Consider the following 16,865-nt stretch of genomic DNA (forward strand, 5'->3'; position numbering starts at 1 on the left):
GATGCAGAAACTACAGAACCCGAACCACCAAAAAAGGAAATCAACCTTCTGCTTGTGACATCTGATTCAGATGATGAAAATGAAAATGCGTCGGTCCCCTCTGCTTTGGATTGTTATCGAGCAGAACCTGCCATCAGCATGGATGTAAGTCCTCTGGAATGGTGGCTGAAGCATGAAGGGGTATATGAATCTTTAGTGCATCTGGCACATAAATATCTTGAGACCCTGGCTACAACAGTGCCATGTGAACACCTGTTTTCGCTTTCAGGTGACACTGAAGAGGGCAGCATTATCTCCTGCAAATTGTAACCAAACTTGTTTGTCTGAGCAATTAGCTGAAGAAGTAAGACTGAGTGGACTTGTAGGCTCTAAAGTTTTACATTGTTTTATTTTTGAATGCAGTTATTTTTTGTTCATAATTCTACATTTGTAAGTTCAACTTTCATGATAAAGAGATTGCACTACAGTACTTGTGTAACCCCTTGGGGTTTAGAGAACATGGCCCCTTTAAATCTTTTTCCTCAGGAGGGGAGGGCGAGGGTGAAAGGAGGGAAAATCCAGGTGGGGCTCTGGAACAAGAGCAAGAGAGAGAAGGGCTGCAGCCCACAGGCCCTCGCAAAGTGAAGCAGCAGGGAACCTGCCTGAAGCGTGGAAAGGACAGTAGCCAGGAGGAGCAGTGTGCAAGGGAGGAATTGCCCGAGAAGGACAGGCCGGAGCTGGACCCAGTATCACTGCTGCCCAGTGCTGCATGGGGCTGTGAGTACTGGGGCTTGTGACTCTGCATTGGGAATGAGGAGGGAGGCTGTAACTAGTTAAGTGGGGAGGTGGTCGCTCTGTGTGGCTTTGCAGAGAGCAGCAGAAGAGGGCACCGGCGGGGTTTGTTCGGGGAATTTTACTGGCGCTGAAGACGACCAGGAGCACCCAAGACTCAGCACTGAACTGGAACTTTGCTCAGGCCTCCTGAACTCTGTGTGCAGACGCATTTGCTTGGTGTCTGCCCTTTCAGACTGTGCTACCACTAGGCCTGTGGGGCCTTGGTTTGGATGCAACCCTGTTTTACTGCTCCCCTTATATTTCCCCTTGTTGTTTTTCTCTTCTCATCCCTCTGTAAATAAATATCTCCCTTTGTTATATCCATTGTACTTTTCCTGGGGTGGGTGGTGGGGGGTGCGTGTGTGTGTGTTCATTCACTCTGGGGGGTTTGGAACAGGTGCCCCTGGGGTGGAAGGGATTTTTCCTGCTGCATTCCTGCGCACGCCTTCTCTTGGCCAGTGCTGCCTGCAAAGCAGACTCCATCTTGGCCATGAGGATGCTAAAGTTACACTTGTATTAGGTGAACTGAAAAATACTATTTCTATTTTTTCCAGTGCAAATATTTGTAATAAAAATATAAAGTGAGCACTGTACACTTTATATTCTGTGTTGTAATTGAAATCAATATATTTGAAAAATGTAGAAAACATCCACAAATATTTAAATAAATGGTGTTCTATTATTGTTCAACAGCACAATTAATTGCAATTAATTTTTTTAATCGCTTGACAGCCCTAGCAGTAACAATATTTGCGACTTTTATTTTAACAAGGGGTTCCCACAAAGTCTTCTCCCTTAACCCCTGTGCTAAACCCCAGTACCAGGGAAGCATGTGTTTACAGGAAGTTTGATGGACTAGAGGATCTATTTATTTATCATCACACTTAAATGCTTTTCCACAACCATAACCAAGGGAAAAAGTGACATTATTTGGTAACTAATATTACGAAGCTGCACTTAGCTAGTAATATTTATGCTTTGCTTCTGAAAAATATACCAAGTATGTCCATAGTTCAGCATGAACGTTCAGTTTGCGTAATTTGAAGTGAGGAGTGTACACACACCCTACCTTGAGGAAACCTCATTTATTCTTTGAGCACCCTAAAGCATGCTAGATAATACAAGTAAATAACATCACACATTAAAGAGACAATCACTGCAGGGAAGTGACAAGTTAAGAGAAGACAGACAAGAGGATGGGGGGAAGAGGGTTACAAATACAAAAACATGAAAAAGCTTAGTGATACTGCATGTCTTGTGCATTTTTTCTATTTGTATGTGTTTGTTAAGGTTTTGTTTTATATATGACATTATGATATTTCAAAAGTGAATCAAGTTTAAGCATTGTAATACTTATTGCTTTGCTGGCATTTTCACAGCCCTTCAAAAAGATTAACTACTCCTCACGTAGTAACTCAGGTAAGAATGCCAACACATGAGGAAATCAAGGCAGAGGGTGTTAAATGTTCTCAGGGCCACAAGAGTTGCTGGGTCAGAGCCAAAATTAGAATTAAGGAAATGCTTGCTCTGGCTCTAGACTCCGACCATAGAAGAGGCTTATATCTCTTCTTATGCTTCACTCTCACAACAGAAAGTTCTGAAGATCATTGAATTGAATTTGAACAAAGAAATGCAAGACTTCTTCCCAACCCATATAATTAAATGAATAAAGCGGAAAAGTGTAATATATTATTTTAGTTTTTATTTGTGGTAATTGAGAATTGCTTTATGCTTAGGAGATAGGCTTTAATGGAAGTCAGACTTATACAGGCATTTGCATACAACCTTTTCTAGCAGACCTGAACAAAACTGTAAACAACTAAGACAGGTCCACAAGAAATAGCTAGTGATAACCCTTTAATAAGCAGACTTTTCTCTTCCAACTTACCTGGTCTCCAAAGTACTCAACATCCAGGGCCAACTGTAGTCTGATTTTGTTATCATCACTCATGCCCCCGTTTGAACTAACATGGTTTGGAATTACAGTTTTTCTGGCCTGTTTGAGTCTTTTCAGGCTCTCTTCCATTTTTTTTACAGAGCTCAAAACATCTGATACAGTTTCATAATACCTGAGTAAAGAGAGGTTAATGGAATTTAAGTTCCTACGTAAGTAAGGATTTCAGGCAATATGCCATTTGATCCAAGAAAAAGGCAAAATAATATGGTATTCTTCTGAAGAATGAGACACTCTCTCATCAGGATATTTATAGGAGCAGGTTTGGAGAAGAGAGCTCAGTGTTAAAGACAAGTCATGTCTCTTTACTATCCAGCAGTCTTTCTACCCACCCACAGAATAAGTGTAATTTCTAGATTTCAAACACTTTGAGGTGTCCAATATTTAAATGCCTTTTTATTTTCAACTATGAGTAATTACTGAAACAATAAAGATACTTAACTCCTATACAGAGCACCTGATTCATAGATCTCAAAAGCTTTTTAAAAAAATGGGTAACCTATTACATGCATTTTAAAGAGGGGAAAAGTGCAGCAGAGGTTAAGTGCTTCACCCTAGGTCACACAGTCCGACAGTAGCAGAGCTGTGAACAGAACTTGGGTCTCCTGACTCCCAGTCCTGCATGTGGTATACACAAGACCACACCACCTCCCTATGAACATACCTTGCTAACAACGGAATATGCCTGCTTTGTTTTTGAAATAAAAAAAACTGACCGGTGAGTTAAGGTTACAGTTTTGGCAAACACTGAGATTGTTCTGTATGGTTCTATCATCTTTTCACTTACTTTTGTGTGCTTTCAGATAGGGCACTTTCCAACCATTGATGAATCCTGGGTTGCGTCAACATATCCTTGTACTCATTCTGCAGTCGGTAGAAAGGTTTAAGAGCACTGTCGACGTAAGGTGATGCTTTAGTTGGCACCTCCTGGTAAATCATGTAGGAAGCAAGGTGGAGAACAGAGCAGATAAATATCTTGTTATTTAAGAATGCCATGTCAAATATACCATACACGTGAAACGCAAAGCATAGTCAATGGCAAAAAGGATGTTAATGCTGCTTGGGCATATGTCATCTCCTTGCAGGATGTGGAGTTGAGCCAAACTCAAACTGAAAATCAGCTCTAGGAGAACAGAGGGAAAAGTGGCATAGGTAACCTTTCCCTCCCTTCCCCTATTTGTCCTTTAATAGCATTAGACAGAATCCTGTGGGTGAGAGTGAATAGCTGGTAAAGAGAGGTGAAGTGTGTGTTCATTTCAGCAACTGTGGGGTGGTAGAATAAACGTGTCTGTTAATGGGGAGTACTGGGGCATTGCTGAAAGAGGCAGAGCTCGGACTGCAAATAACTCAGCATTTCCTGGTTTTCAGAAGTTTGAATTTTGCTCAACTCAGTGTTCTGCAAGGGGACGACATATCACCAAGCAAGCCTCACTTTGCCTTAGAGTTTTTGCCATTGAATCTCCTAGTTTTGAGAACAGGAAAAGATGTAACTGGCAGGAGTCAGTAGTCACCTAGGCAGTTGTATGTATATCCCGCAATTTGCGTATTGAGGCAAATCAGCCTGTTGTCAGCAATCCCCACATGATGGTGTACTCCGTGCAACTTCTGCAATCTTGTGACTCAGGAATTGTCCAGAAACTGCCACACATTTAACAGAATACTTCTTTTCCCTCATTGGCGAAGGTATCTGTTCCACTATGTGTCTTTGGAAACACCACATTAATCTGCCCCGAGATCAGGAAGTAGCCATTTAATAAATTCTCTCATGTGGTATCATATCGACATGTACATGGATCTACTGTGCTGGACCACAGACCTCTGCCATTTGAGCTAATGGAGTGACAGGTAGCTGTAGTAGATAGTCATCCGCTATCTGGATCAGACTAGAGGGGGAGGAGAGACGTTGCCAGGGAATTTCAGAGATATTTCCTGAGAGCACAGTAATGGTGAGACTCAGGAATTTTGGTTCCATTCCAGGCTCTGGAGGGGAATGTACTCTAATGGGCACAAAAGTTTGGGAGTTTCCCGAGGCTTGACCCCTTCTGCCCCATGCCCCCAACTTGTCCCAGTCTTGTCTCTTCCCTACCCCTGGCTCCTCATCCCAGTCCGACCCTCGTTGACCAGCCAGCCCTAGTCTTAGATACGTATATCGCCCCACTACCATAGCATCTGAGTCCCTGACATTTTTTAGTGCATTTATCCTTACACCACCTCTGGCAAAGCCCCATTTTTCAGAGCGGCAACTGAGACAGACTAAATGTTTTGCCCAAGGTCACACAGGAAATAAAACCATGTCTCCTGAGTCTCCCACTAGCAAGGTGGATAAAAATAATTGATTTTTTTTTAAAAATTGGATTTATTGAAATCAGATTTTTAAAAAGAAAACCTTATTATAATTTAAACATCAAAATAAAAAAATGTCAGATTTCATTTTAAACAGGTTTAATACAAAATCTGTTAAGGCCTAAAATTATCATCACCTCTTAAAACACTGAAATAAAAAATAGGTACGCTGAATCCATGTGCCTCTAGCAACAGCTTTAAGTTAAAGGCTGCTTTTCTATATAAAGACAGTATCGGGGGGAAAATATCTAACTTTTGAAGTCAAGCGTTAAAAAAGGACACCACAGGCCATGTACTGTTTTAAAGGCTTGATCCTGTTGGGGACCAAGGGGTTATGCTTCTGGATGCAAAAGACTGGCCAAGATAATCACCGGCATTGAGACCAGGCCTCTGACTCCAGGAGACACCAACAAAAATCATTAGGATCATTCACCGAGCCCACCCGAGGTCTCGTAGGCATGTTTTATAGCTTCTCCTTACCTGAGCTCTGAGTGGCTCAGTTCTCATTTTAAAGAAAATCACATCACTGAACTGGGGGAAGTCACTAGCTAAGCACCTGGAACCTGGAAATGCTCAACCAGCTATTGACAAGAGTAGCTGCTTCTGAAGGCGCACACAGAATATTTTCTTCATTTGTGCAAATTCATTCAAAGTTGAAAAATCAATTGGGAGTTGAAAAAGCAGGAAAACTTGTCTCTTCCTTTCAGTCTATGAATAAAAATGAGGAGGGAGGGGATGAAATCTACTAGTTTTAAAAGTCTGAAGGACAATTAAGTAACTTAGGAGACTGTCTCATTTTCAAGAGTGAGTAGGAACTTATGCTCCATTCATTTTCATTTAGGCATATTCAAAAATTTTCCCAGGCTGACCTGAAATAATCAATGTAATTCACTGATTATAGTTAACCCTTCTATGTAATAAATTATTTACTTGTACGTGAAATGTTTTGTTAAGAAGTTTATGTATCTAAAACATTTTACATAAATGTTTTAATAAAAATACATTGTATATGCTGTTTTATGTTTAATTAAATTCCAGTTACCATCCTAATGCAGCTTGACAGAAATCATGAGCAAAAACTGAATTATCTGGAAAATAAGCAATATATGATTCACCATTTTCTAACATACTAAAAATGTACAATTAAAAAAATCTGAAAATAATAAGCTACATAAATGCTTAAATAAATGTACATAGTTATAGAGTACCATCCTAGGTAGCAAAAAGATGTACCAAATATAGTGAAGGCTCTATTCAGTAGTAAATCAACAGAGGATGTTATGAAGACCAAGACACTAACAGGGATCCAAAAAGAACTAAATACTTTCATGGAAGATAGGTCCATCAATGGCTATTAGCCATGCTGGACAGGGATGGTGTCCCTAGCCTCTGTTTGACAGAAATTGGGAATGGCAACAGGGGATGGATCACTTGATTATCTGTTCATTCCCTCTGAAACACCTGCCATTGGCCACAGTCAGAAGACAGGATACTGGGCTAGATGGACCTTTGGTCTAACCCAGTATGGCCATTCTTATGTTTTAATGGTTATATCAACCATTGAGAATTCTTTAGAAAATAACTGAAGTACAAATGGAAAAACTGATTAAAACTGATTATTTAAATCAAGGCTTCCCCCCACCCAAAAGAAAATAAATTCATGAAATGAACAGCCTTGACAGCATCAGTGACTAACAGACTAACGCTCTCTATTTGTCCACAAAACAGGTACGATCATACTTAGCCATTGTGCTTACAACTCGGACTTAGGACAAGACAGATGAGGGGTCTGTGGAGAACAGGACCAAATCTAAGGATGAGAGGACAGATCAATTTCCATATTGTTTCTAATCTGCCCTGACAACGGTGCCAACAACAGTTTTGCCTCAAGGGCACTTGCTACTTGAAACCAACTATTCTCTAGGACACCTAAGGGTGACAGCAGGTTTTAGCAACTACTGTCACACTTTAAGAGCCAAGTATGATATTTTTCTTAAAGACCATATTAAAGTTCTCTTGAGCGTGGCAAGAATGAAATGGTGGCAGGAATTAAACAGTCACAAAGTAGGGATATTTGCAAGCAGCTATAGATAGGTGTGGTAGAAACCCTGAATACATCAGCTGGTTGTATTCACAGCCTTTCATGAGAGCACTTCTTTTCACATGAGATCAGCACTGACCTTATTGGTTCTTCTATAGTGTCTTGGTACTTCTAGTGCGCTTTTCAGATAACTGAAGCAGGATTCACTCAAATCCTGAATAATCTTATTATTCAAGGTAGGCATGGAGGCTGATAAAGATGCCTGAGAGTCTTCCAAGGCTCCTGTTGAATTACAAATGTGGAAGCTGAAACTAAGCTACACTGCCAAGCCCCAGACATAAGCAAACTTGTGCAACCCTTTCCATCCCCACTCCATACAATACATCTTGTTCTAGGATATGTAACAAAGACATTTCTGATATTATTTCTGCAATCAAATCCTATATTTAACATTACTCAGCTTAGGAAATAGTTACTAAAAGTCCATGTCACAGCCAGAAAAAAAAGGGGGGGGATGGGGGAGATCATCAGATTAATTGCTTTCTAGTGTTGGTAATAGTAGAGATGAGGCACACTCAGGAAGTTCAGAATCAGATACAAACTCTCCCAAAGTTCAGTAGAATTTTTTCCAGCTCTGAAGCTCCCATTTCAGACTATTTCTAATTAACTGTTCTAGTCCAAATTAGATTTTAAAGAACTATCAAATGGTATAGTTTTTTAAAAAAACTCTTACTTGTAAATATTACAAGAATATACATACACATAATGTTTTCCCTTTGTTTCCCCAAATGACTAAAATCAAACTCCCAGTTTTACCTGTGATGCAGGATATATTCTTGAAGCCAATCATTTCAAGTTTTGGTTTGATAATTTCCAAGAGTTCAGGAAGCTGAACAAAACCAGATATGCATACAACCATTATTATGAACACATATGGGTTTGTTCTCTCAAGGTCTGAAAATCTCCCATGCATTAAAAGGAGAGACTGTGTTATGTTTAAATACTGGGTATATTTTTACTGACTATTAAATGGGAATCAACAAGACCAAAATACAGGACATATCCGAGAAAATGGCATTAAGCATTTGGTGCCCTCCCCCCACCATGGCCCTTCCAGGCAAAACATTAGAATTAACGAAACACCATATTACTCATATTATTGTAACAAGCTGGCTCCTTCAAAGGTTTTAGGAAGTTCAGTTTAATCAAAAGCACAGGAAACCCTCCAAGCAGATCTGTACAACCCAACCATCTGTGAGATTTAGAATTTTGCTTTAAACTCATTGTTAACAGTAAAATCTTGCTGAGGCTCAAAGGTTAAAATAGTAAATATTTGTTTAGACCAGAAATAGCTCAAAACATGAAGCCTGATTTTGCACTGTGCCCCTGGACACCAGGTCCTTGCTGTTCATCATTCACACAAGGAGAGGTGCAAGACTGCGGCAGTGCTAACTGGTGCCAAAAGTGAACGGAAAAATCTGGTTTCAGCAGCCAGTGCAACAGCTGCTGAAAAATTCATTATACTGAAAAACTAGACTCCTTAATTACCTGTACCTGGACTGGTAGCTCTGTAACCAACCAGATTGAATAAAAACAACAGCGCCTCCCTAAAGCTTTGCTGCTTGTGATACCTCCCTACTTCGACTATGCTAGTTTCAGCACTAGTAAATATTTAAGATGTTGTGAGCAATATGCCAAACAGTATTGACATGTGATCAGTGAAAATGTTCTTGTACATATAGTAGCATGTACTAACCTGCTCCTTAAGTCTATCCAAATCTGCAGCAATATATACCAACTGAGTATTGGATATAGAAGGTAAACGCTGTGTTTCTGGAGCGCCATTTCCCTGGTCCTCACTGGGATTTGGGTTTACAGAGGATTCCTTGCTACTGGTTGCCACCGATTTTTTGTTGTCCTTTGTACTTTCATTGGAGATGGGCCTGAGCAAAAGCTGTAGTAGCCAAGTGAGAAATGAACTTCAGTCTTTGAGAAGATAGTTACAGCTGAGCTCAAAATTGCAGTGTATAAAGTCTTCTGCAAATTTTTCCCAACACAGTACAACATTTGCAGAAGTTATAAGCATCTAAGTTTCTATTCTGCCTCGTTGTACTTGGTTTACATAGGGTTGTTTTTTTGTTTTTTTTTAATATTAACAAAAGGCCGCAGAATATCTAACATTGTACAGCATCATCTCAAGACCCTGGTGTGTAAAAATCAATGTATTCTGTATCTGAATCTGTTCTTTGGGCCAAAGTCCATAAAATGAGGTGATGACAGTCAAACCACTGTCATTGGTTTAGATTGCAGAGACTGGGAGAAGGATGGAAATTGAGAACTTGACTATGCTTTTTCATTTCACAAAGGATGTTGCAATTTTCACACTCCTAAAAATGTTACCCCTGTGAACTTTAGGGGTTCCACTGGCTGATTTCCCCAGCAGTATAGTGACACTGTAAACAATACTGCCATTTTTCAGTTGCAACATAGAAGAACTGAAGCATGAGTATCAGTCCCATTATAATGACTTGAGAGGAGACAACTCTGTGAATGGGTTGTCTCTCCATGGCACTTTTTCATATAAGTAATGATTCAAGATAGTTCCCAACAGTGACCATTAACATTCTTTTGCAATATCTTTTTTAGTTTTAAGGCTCTATTTAAACTGTACTTGATACACATTTCTTAGTCTAAAAGGTACTAATATATTAGAAATTATAGATTTAAACTGAACACATTTCATTTGGTACGTATAGGCCATCAATAAGTATCAATGGCATAAGCATGTCATTCTCTTACCTCATTAATAAACACAGAGTAGCGTGCTAAAATCTGCAGTGTAAATTTCCATAGGCGGTGTGCTAATAATGGTAAAAACATCTGATCTGACCAACACTTCAGAAGACTCACCCATACCAGGTGAGTGGCCAAAAGGCAATATGAGCTTCCAGCTAAAAAAATAATTAGGGGATAATGGTTATATTACTAATCATGATTTAAGATCTTGTTTTGAAAATTTATTTTTCAAAGCTTATGGAACTGTACTTTTACTGTTAATTTTTTTAAATCAAAATACTTTGAACTTTAAAAATGACTTCAAAATGGTTTTCAACATCACCAAGATAATTTACTGAAATTGTTTAAAGCCAAATTTTTAATATCAGACCTACTTTCCCCTGGATCAAGTGTCCATTAACATTGCATAAATGTGCAACACAAAGGTGACATAAGAATCTTGATTGTCTCTATATTTACTGACTATTCACCTAATAGGATAACTAAAACTAGTTCTGAAAATGTTATCTTATCAGGTTTCACAAGGTACATTAAAAAAGTTACTAAGTTGACTGAGTGCATGAAAGTTGCCAATCAGAGCAGCAACTGTTCTGTGTCCTGACAATACAATGCAATAAACAGCAGCTGTTATCACTGTTCGGTACCAAAGGAGTGTTAAGTTCAATAAGTAAAAGCTACAATTACATGAATACTTTTAAAGCAGTTTTGGCAATCGAGTTATACAGTTTGCAAATGAATAGTACTTAGCTCTCAGTCTGTAAATGCTTTTCATTTAGTTTCTAAGATTAATGCATAAATCCTAGAAACAAAGGCAACGTGTCCCATATCTCCAACTCTGCTGTCCTGTTTTCTCATAATCTTTAGTCCTATGCTTAGAAAATTTGTTTTATACAGATTAGAGAGACTAATTCCATTAAAAAAACCAAACACTTTCACTGCCTTTAATGTTTCTTTTAAAAGGCCCTGTACGTTTCTCTCCTGGCTCTTCCCACAGCACCAGTCCTTTTCCTCCATTCCCATTTAATATGTTCTGCCTCCTAATTCACTCAATAGATTATAAATTCACTTTTCCAGTCTCCTAATACACTAAATAGATATGAATTCATTGCTCCTTTCTAATTTCTGGCCAATGTAGCAGACAAATGACTCCTAGAGTTGATGCCTATACTGCTGAGATTAATAAGTGCATTTGCTGCTTAGAAATGGTCATTTCTTCCTCACTTTCATAACTGTAGTGTTCTGAATAGGAAAGATGTTCGCGCCAATAGCATGGCATAATTTTTTAATTGCATCTTCTAGGAGACCTACATTAATTTAGATCCCTCATCTCATTTGTGTAAACCAGGTACCACTATTTGTATTAATGAGTTGATCTAGCCCATTTAATTGACTTACCAGTAAAAAAAGACTGACATGATTTTAAGATCTAAAGCTTTGTGTGACTGATTACTCTAACAATCCCCGTCACTACCTGGAAACAGTTTTATTTACACAATAAAAACTACAAGTTTTAGTAAAGGAAGTTTACCTGGTGCCTCTTCTAGGCTATCTGAAAGTGCAGCTTCTAAGGCTCCTGCTACCTCTCTAAATCTGACAGAAAGAAACAAATATTGTTCAGTATTACAAGTTATGATTATTTAAACTGGCGTCTAAACATGCCTTATACTATCAGCTATATAAAGAAGGTGTGGATTTTGTTTGGGGAGATTTTTTTTTGTTTTTTACTTAGTTTGATCCCTAACTGGAAAGCATTTAAAAGAGAAATGATGGAATTTTCCAAGCAGAAATGAAGTGGGACAAGTGGGAAAGAGATTCAAGTTATAATCTTAAACATCCTGTAAAAAGCAGCAAGTTTGAGGATGATTCAGTGTCTATACTTTTAGTAAGAAACACTAACTTGTTTACTTTATTGCTTTCACACTGAAAAAGTCAACACATTATCTCACTTCTTACATTTGCTTTAGTTAACCTTCAGGTAGGTCACATGATCATGGTGCCTGTAGCTTTCTGCATGTTTGCTAATGAACAGTGAGTGGCACAAGGTCCTGCAAACAGTTCTGTACCTGATAAAAATCAATAGTTCCTCCCTTGATTTGGATGCCCTGACCTCTTTTTTTTTTTTTTTAAACTACAAAAAACTTTGGGGGTTAGTACTGAAAACTTTCAATTCTCATTTCAACATACATTACCTAAACAGTGTACACAGCCTAAAGATACGTATCTGTTCAATAGCTACCACAACACTGCATACAACAAAGGCTTTGGACAGGCACCCATAGACGGATATTTAAGAGATTATGCAAGGGCAATTCACACCTCTTACCATCTGAGCTCAGTGGGGGGTGGAGGGGAGGGGAGGGTGTGTGAATGTGAGTGGGGGGGGGGGGGGGTGGGGGGAGATACCAAGTTGTAAATATAGGAGACAATCTGAGACAAAGAGCTTCTGGTGGGATGAAACTGACACTCTCAGGGAGGGGACACTGTTTGTTGGGAGACAGTAAGAGAGACCTGCCCAGGTTCTCTGCCAAGGGATGACAAGCCTCTAGGTAAGACAGATGTGTGTAGACCTTTATTTTACGAATTCCTTATCTCTTATGCTATACTTCATTCTTACTGTTAAGATTACACAACTATTTTTTTAAAGGCTGTTTTGATCCACTGTTTACACCTCTGATCATAAGCTCCAGAAGGGAAAACTACACATACTGAGTCCAACTGGATCAGCTGAATAACCATAGCTGGTACACAGGCTACTTTAGCCCATGACCTGGTCTAAGAGTGGAGAATTGCAGGATTCCATCCCAGAAAAGGTAAAGTCATGAGACCTAACACCTATGGAGGTACACCCAGTAAAATGAGAGAAGGGATTAGAGGTACAGCTAACCCAGAACCATGGCAGATTAATTGATATGATATTCAACCCTTTATTTTAGAGCTTTTAAAAAACAGAACTCTACCATGATAGCAAGTTTATTAAGCATTCCACCAGCCTTGCAAAAACTCTATTAAATCTACATTCTTTCTAATTCCAGAAAGAAGATAAGCAGAGACTGAGCTATAGAAGATGCAGAAGGTTTGAAAACGAGTCTAGACCAGTCCCTGGCAGTCTTATCAGCAGTGACACTCTGTACCAACTTCACCATAACTCTAACTGGTTTTCTGGCTTGTCTAACTCAGTGAAAGTTGTATAAAATTAATTACATGCCCTGGTAACCAGTTGCAGTATCCATGCTTTTTCTTCAGATTTATTTACATTTTGGCTTCTCCATTTTAAGAAAGCTGCTTTTATGTGACAAGTACAGCTCCCAGGGACAGAGGAGCTTTGGTTGTGGGCTACATTCTTTTGCCATGGCTAAACTTCGCTTTTGCTTCCTTCCTTCCAAGTAAATAAATCCAATACTGACCTTATTTGGAAATAAACAGGCAAATTCCACTTATTGTTAAAGCTGAGGTAGGCAGGATGTAATCTTAATCTTTTCACGCTGGCCTGCGATCCACACTGACGTTCAAATCTCTGTATAAAATCCATGCTTATAGTGTATCTCTGTATGAAGAAAAAACACATTCTGACTACTATAATTTAGTTTTTCCTATTAAATAGTCAAGACTGTATGCTGATTCTATTATGTGGTCTATAAAGATTATAGTTGTACTCATTTCTCAAAGTCAGTTGACACTACCCCAACTTTCTAATATCCATAGGTATGTCTACACTGCAAAAACACCACTCATGGCAGTGATCTCAGAGCCCAAGTCTACAGACTTGAGCTGAAGCTTCAGTTCTAAAAATAGCCATGTAGATGTTACCACTGAGGCTGGAGCTTGGGCTCCTGAAACCCACCCCCTCCCTGGGTTTCAGAGCCCAACAGGAACATCTACATGGCCATTCTTAGTGCCATAGCATGAGCCCCATGAGTCTGAGTCTATAAATCTGGGCTCAGAGACACACTGACACAGGATTTATTTTGTAGTGTAGACATACCACATAAGGCCAGAGCCTGGGTTGCAATGGAACTGAAGCAATCATCCAGTTTATTCCATGGTGAAGGGAAATGAGACTGACCATGAATTATGCCATGAGTGTGCAAGTTCCATAGCTACACCTCCCTTTCATTGGCGCTCTGTACTTGTCCAAGTATACTGAACTAACAACTCAGAGGTGCTCCAGGACTTGTGAGCTGACCCAGTGGTCTGGAAGTGGAAGAAGAGAAGCTCCCATGTTGCTCAGTGTTAGGAGAAGAGGAAGGTGGGAGCAGGTGACTGTGGGATAGTGTCAATGCCAGGCATGTAGGGATAAAGCTGTGAAGTAGGAACGGAATGAACTGGTGTGGGAAGGGAAGGAGGAGAGAATTTGAAACCGATTGATAGTATGAGGTTTACTTTGCACTATAGGTGTAATAAATTAGGCCCTTATTTTAGATAGCTATCTTAGATGTTTTTGGTTGTATACAGATGTTTTACAAATAAGTAATTCAGAATAACTATCTAGACTACTTCCTTTCAGAGTCGTGTACCTCAAGTGGGATGTTTACAAGTACCTCAAAGCCATTCTGCATGGCTTTGAGGTATGTGATTCATCAAGACATACATTCGGTGTTTTGCAAAGCACAAAGCTAACCACCACCTGAGGAAAAGGAGATGCATTCTGAGTAGTTCTTTGTTACTCTACAACATTTATGCACTATTTTATTCAAAAAGAGTGACATTAATGTAATGTTAAGGGTGAGATATCTAACAGAAATTAGGAAATGCAGAGTTAAGGTTAAAATCTGTCCTTCTTGCTCATTCTTTAAAATATGGTTTCCATACCATATGTTTGCCAAAAAATATGTAACAGAATACAAATCTGAGTTTCTTAACAACCTTATATATATATATATATATATAATAAATTCAAGTACAACACATAGTCTGAGACTTGATCTAATTTACACATCTCACTGAGATTATTAAAAACAGAGCTGATGAAAACTGCTTCAGCAGTTCTATGATGCTTAAAGTTGAATAAGTATAACATTCTAAGCCACACTAGCTTTGAAGTCACCTAAAAAAACCTGAGCAAACTTAAACGTAACTTAAAATACTGAACCAATTTTATATGAACTTGGCTTGGTTTGCATTAGACAGAATAAAATTAACATGAGTTAAAGACTACAAGACATAAGGGGTATGTCCACACTGCAATTAAAAACCTGCAGCTGGCCCATGCCAGCTGACTCGAGCTCACGGGGCTTGGGCTAAAAGGCTATTAAATTGTGGTGTAGACATTTGGGCTTGGGCTGCAGCCTGTGCTTCAGGCCCAAGTGAGGTGGGTGGAGCGAACAGGGGCAGCGGACATAAAAAAAGGTACCACCCGCTTGTACTCACCAGGCGGCGCTCTGGCTCCTCGGTGGCACTGAAGGCCCCCGCTGCCAAAATGCCGACGAGGACCCAGAGCAAGTGAAGGCCCCCGCCACCGAGGACCCGGAGCGCCGTCAGGTGAGTAAAAATTAAAAAAGGCGTTTATAAATTAAAAAGGCACCACTTATGCTCAGAGGGGGAGCGGCTGCTCCCCCCCCGGCTACGCTACTGGTGGGAGAGTTCCAGAGCTCAGGCTGCAGCTCAAGCCCAAACATCTACACCACAATTAAACAGCCCCTTAGTGCTAGCCAGCTGGCACGGGTCAGCCATGGGTTTTTCATTGCAGTGTAGACACAGCTTAAATGCCATTTCTTAGGCTAACCGTAGGGCAATGTACAACAGTGCCATAAAACAGTCAGCATACACAGAGTTAATGTGCCATAGTGGAATCTGAGATACTGCAGTATTTCCCTTAAAAAGGAAACTCTTGGATACTACCTGATAGCTGTTGAAAAATGCTGCCTTTATAATCACCACCACCACCACCACCACCGTGCAAGTAACACCATACACACACTCACTGCTTCGGATACTGAAACTCCTGTATGTCCTTAACCCAGGGGTCAGCAACCTACGGCACACGTGCCAAAGACGGCATGCGAGCCAATTTTTAATGTCACGCTGCTGCCTGCCGAGTCCCAGCCACCGGCCCCGCTCAGCCCACTGCCGAACCCAGGCCGGGACGCTGGCAGGCAGCAGCGTGCCATTAAAAATCCTGCCCACCCTGTCCCACTCTTCTCTGTCCCGTCCCACCCCGCCATGGTGGCTCCTGCTGCAGAGCAGGCAAGCTCCCCCCTCCCCCACCTCTTCCCCCAGCATGCTGGGTTCCTGCCCCTCCTCCTCTCCCTCTCTGCCACCAATCAGCTGATGGCCCTTGCAAGCTTGCTGCTCCTGGGAGGAGGTGGAAAAGAAGTGGGGAAGGGGAGTGGAATCAGGGCATATCCCCTCCAGCCCCCTGCTGTGAGCCGCTCTGAGCAGGGGGCTGGGAGCAACCCCACAACCCCAGGCCTCTGCCCTGACCCCTGCTCCACCCTCTCACACCCCCAGCCTCCTGCCCTGACCCCTGCACCCCCCCACACACACCCCCAGCCTCCTGCCCTGACCCCTGCACCCCCCCACGGCCCCAGCCCTGACTCCAGTGCCCCCACACATACCCAGACCACTCACACCCCATGTCCTGACTCTCACACCCCCCACATTCCCACCCCCACCCCGAGCACCAAACGGGAGCTCCTGCACCCCCTGCACCAAATGGGAGCTGCCCAGGTAAGCACCCCACACTCAAACCCCAACCCTGAGCCCCCTCCCTCATTCTAGCTCCTAGCAGGACCCTACACACCAACCCCGAGCTTGCTCCTTCATCCCCAGCCCTGTGCTCAGTGCACTCCCACCCTCAGCTCAGTGCAGAGAGAGAGAGAGAGGAAGAGAATGGGCTAGAACCAAGGAGAAGGTAGGTACCCACTCTATGTGGGCAGGGCTGGGATCCCACACCGGCAGCGGGCTGAGCGGGGCTGGCAG

The 16,865-nt window shown here is 41.1% G+C and overlaps 1 protein-coding gene across 5 annotated transcripts in view; it reads right to left on the reverse strand.

Moving 5' to 3' along the window:
• Window positions 1-16,865, reverse strand: part of COG2 (component of oligomeric golgi complex 2) — a 44,621-nt gene that overhangs the window by 2,122 nt on the left and 25,634 nt on the right. For 2 of the 5 annotated variants that reach the window (XM_073338031.1, XM_073338034.1), the window contains exons 10-17: window positions 13,352-13,491; window positions 11,476-11,537; window positions 9,951-10,102; window positions 8,908-9,105; window positions 7,968-8,040; window positions 7,291-7,433; window positions 3,555-3,694; window positions 2,702-2,882 (exon numbers count right to left, since the gene is read on the reverse strand). In XM_073338031.1, the coding sequence (XP_073194132.1) occupies window positions 2,702-2,882; window positions 3,555-3,694; window positions 7,291-7,433; window positions 7,968-8,040; window positions 8,908-9,105; window positions 9,951-10,102; window positions 11,476-11,537; window positions 13,352-13,491 (1,089 nt within the window). Of the gene's footprint in view, window positions 1-2,701; window positions 2,883-3,554; window positions 3,695-5,590; window positions 5,819-7,290; window positions 7,434-7,967; window positions 8,041-8,907; window positions 9,106-9,950; window positions 10,103-11,475; window positions 11,538-13,351; window positions 13,492-16,865 lie in introns of those variants that run through there. The other 3 variants (XR_012158143.1, XM_073338032.1, XM_073338035.1) reach the window with 3 other exon arrangements.

The sequence above is a fragment of the Lepidochelys kempii genome, chromosome 3, assembly GCF_965140265.1.
Source record: "Lepidochelys kempii isolate rLepKem1 chromosome 3, rLepKem1.hap2, whole genome shotgun sequence".
NCBI lineage: Eukaryota > Metazoa > Chordata > Testudines > Cheloniidae > Lepidochelys > Lepidochelys kempii.